Genomic DNA, 2,131 nt, shown 5'->3' with positions numbered 1-2,131 from the left:
CTACAGGAAACAAAGACGGTCACATAATTAATGTAAATATTAAAGGTGGGGTAGGTAAGTTTGAGAAACCGGCTCGAGATACACTTTTTGTTATATTCCATGGAATGCTCTTAACATCCCGATAGCAATGAATATCTGAAGTGCTTTGACAACAAATCCATAAAAATATCATCAGTGGAAGCCGTAGCGCTGTAAAAAGCACGACCAATCATCTGAGCCGGCCCGGCTAAAGTAACTGGATGGCCTACCTGCCTGTCAGCCTTCCATCTGGGCACAAACTGATCTTGTGCCCTCATTGGTCATGTGCGCGTTCGTGTGTGTTGGAGGAGGGGCTCTGTGAGGAAGGGGCAGATTTTTTCTGGTTGTGTATTTTCAATTTCTCGCGCACTCGAGCTGGTTTCTCCAAAATGACCTTCCCCACCTTTAACAGTATTCAGTAGTGCAAAAAAAACGTAGTGGCAGATATGTAATTGCACGTTCTTATAGAACATTATTAATAATAATAATATTGCACATGTTGTATAGCAGAGTGTTTTGTCATGATGGTAATGGTATTTATATTGCACATAGTGGTGGTGTGGAATTTCTCTGTTCCCTAATCCTTCCTCTCCTCCTCCCATCATCTGTTCCTCCTCTTCCTCTCCTCCAGGTAAATCTCAGGCTCCGGTGTTCGATGTCTTCGAGGCGTTCATCAACACCGACAACATCCAAGTGTTTGCCAACGCAGCCACCGACTACATCATGTGTCTGATGAAGTTCGTAAAGGGATTAGGTTAGTCTCTCTTTCACTTCAAGCCGTTAGGTACTTTATTTCTCCTGCAGTACACTGTACTGTATTTGATGTGAGGCACTCAGACCAAGAGGTGTCCATTCCCTTCTTCTTATACCATGTTGTGTGTGCAGGGGAGCAGGACTATAAGGAGATTGGAGACTGTGTCCATGCGTCAGGTTTCAGCTCCACTGACCTCTGCTTGCCCGCGCTCGATTATCTCCGAAAGTGTTCACAGGTAGGAGCTGCTTTTATTCCACAACGGAATCAAAACCTACAGAGGGTCCTGATCAGGGACCCATCGTGCCTTTTCAATCTGTGACTTAACTGAGCGTTTGATTGACAGCTGCTGGCAAAGATCTACAGGATGCAGTTGAAGCCGGTGTTTTTGGGGGCGCGGCTCGCCAGCCTGCCAATGAGATCGCAGGAGCGCTCGGTCAGCACGGAGGACGGGATGGACTGCGTGCTGCAGGAGTTCGACGATGAAACAGGTGGCGTTACTGTCTCTTTAAATATCAATGTTGTCAGGCTTGGGAAGAAAACTAGAGCATTTAGTGTTTGCTGTAAAAGTGTGTGTGTATTTGAAACCAATTCAAAATACAGTGTGTGTGTGTGTGTGTGTGTGTGTGTGTGTGTCCTCAGGTCTCATCCAGGTGTGGATCTTGTTATTGGAGCAGCTCACAGCAGCCGTCTCAAACTGTCCTCGTCAACATCAGCCTCCGACCCTCGAGCTGCTCTTCACTCTGCTCAGAGAGGTGTCCACTGTGCCAGGTAACACACACACACACACACACACACACCCACACTCACACTCACACTCACACACACACACACATTTGAGTTTGTCTGACAGAACGCACTCAGCGTAGGATGGCACGGCCGTTTTTTTACTTTTATTCCATGCTTGCTCACTTTCTTTCTTTCTTTGTTTTTTTCCGCAGGTCCGGGTTTCGCCATCTTCTCCGTCATCCAGCTGCTGCTTCCTGTGATGTCACTGTGGTTGCAGCGTAGCCATGGCGACCACTCCTACTGGGATGTGGCGGCGGCGAACTTTAAACACGCCATCGGGCTGTGCTGCGAGCTGGTGGTGGAGCACGTCAACAACTTCATACACTCAGGTGAACCAAGTGTGTGACGGTCGTTTCCACGGTAGATTCTAGTCCATCATTTACATGAAGCAGGAAAATAAATGAAAGTAGAGAAACTTCAAAACAAATTTGAAACCAAGTCAAATTAAACTGCCGCTGCATCTCTATCCATGTTTTAATGGACTGTGTGTGTGTGTGTGTGTGTGTGTGTGTGTGTGTGTGTGTGTGTGTGTGTGTGTGTGTGTGTGTGTGTGTGTGTGTGTGTGTGTGTGTG

At 47.0% G+C, this 2,131-nt stretch overlaps 1 protein-coding gene across 1 annotated transcript; it reads left to right on the top strand.

Moving 5' to 3' along the window:
- The first annotated feature begins 647 nt into the window (after positions 1 to 647).
- Positions 648 to 1,904, top strand: LOC104958489 (brefeldin A-inhibited guanine nucleotide-exchange protein 3-like). Its single transcript, XM_010786231.1, has 5 exons — positions 648 to 772; positions 904 to 1,007; positions 1,116 to 1,260; positions 1,412 to 1,540; positions 1,711 to 1,904. The coding sequence occupies exons 1-5, from the start codon at positions 742 to 744 to the stop codon at positions 1,902 to 1,904; spliced, it is 603 nt and encodes a 200-aa protein (XP_010784533.1). The 5' UTR covers positions 648 to 741.
- Positions 1,905 to 2,131: the final 227 nt, after the last annotated feature.

Source organism: Notothenia coriiceps, unplaced genomic scaffold (assembly GCF_000735185.1).
Source record: "Notothenia coriiceps isolate Sejong01 unplaced genomic scaffold, NC01 NC01_scaffold00028818, whole genome shotgun sequence".
Classification (NCBI taxonomy): domain Eukaryota; kingdom Metazoa; phylum Chordata; class Actinopteri; order Perciformes; family Nototheniidae; genus Notothenia; species Notothenia coriiceps.
The sequence above is the reverse complement of the archived record's forward strand: the minus strand, read 5'-3'. Positions and strand labels throughout refer to the sequence as shown.

What these genes read in the sequence shown, in the direction of transcription:
- LOC104958489 (XM_010786231.1), top strand. Translation starts at nt 742, where the DNA reads ATGTGTCTGATGAAGTTCGTAAAGGGATTAG. An exon ending in GGAGTTCGACGATGAAACAG is followed by an intron (nt 1,261 to 1,411) that starts GTGGCGTTACTG and finishes GTGTGTCCTCAG; the next exon opens with GTCTCATCCAGGTGTGGATC. An exon ending in AGAGGTGTCCACTGTGCCAG is followed by an intron (nt 1,541 to 1,710) that starts GTAACACACACA and finishes TTTTTTCCGCAG; the next exon opens with GTCCGGGTTTCGCCATCTTC.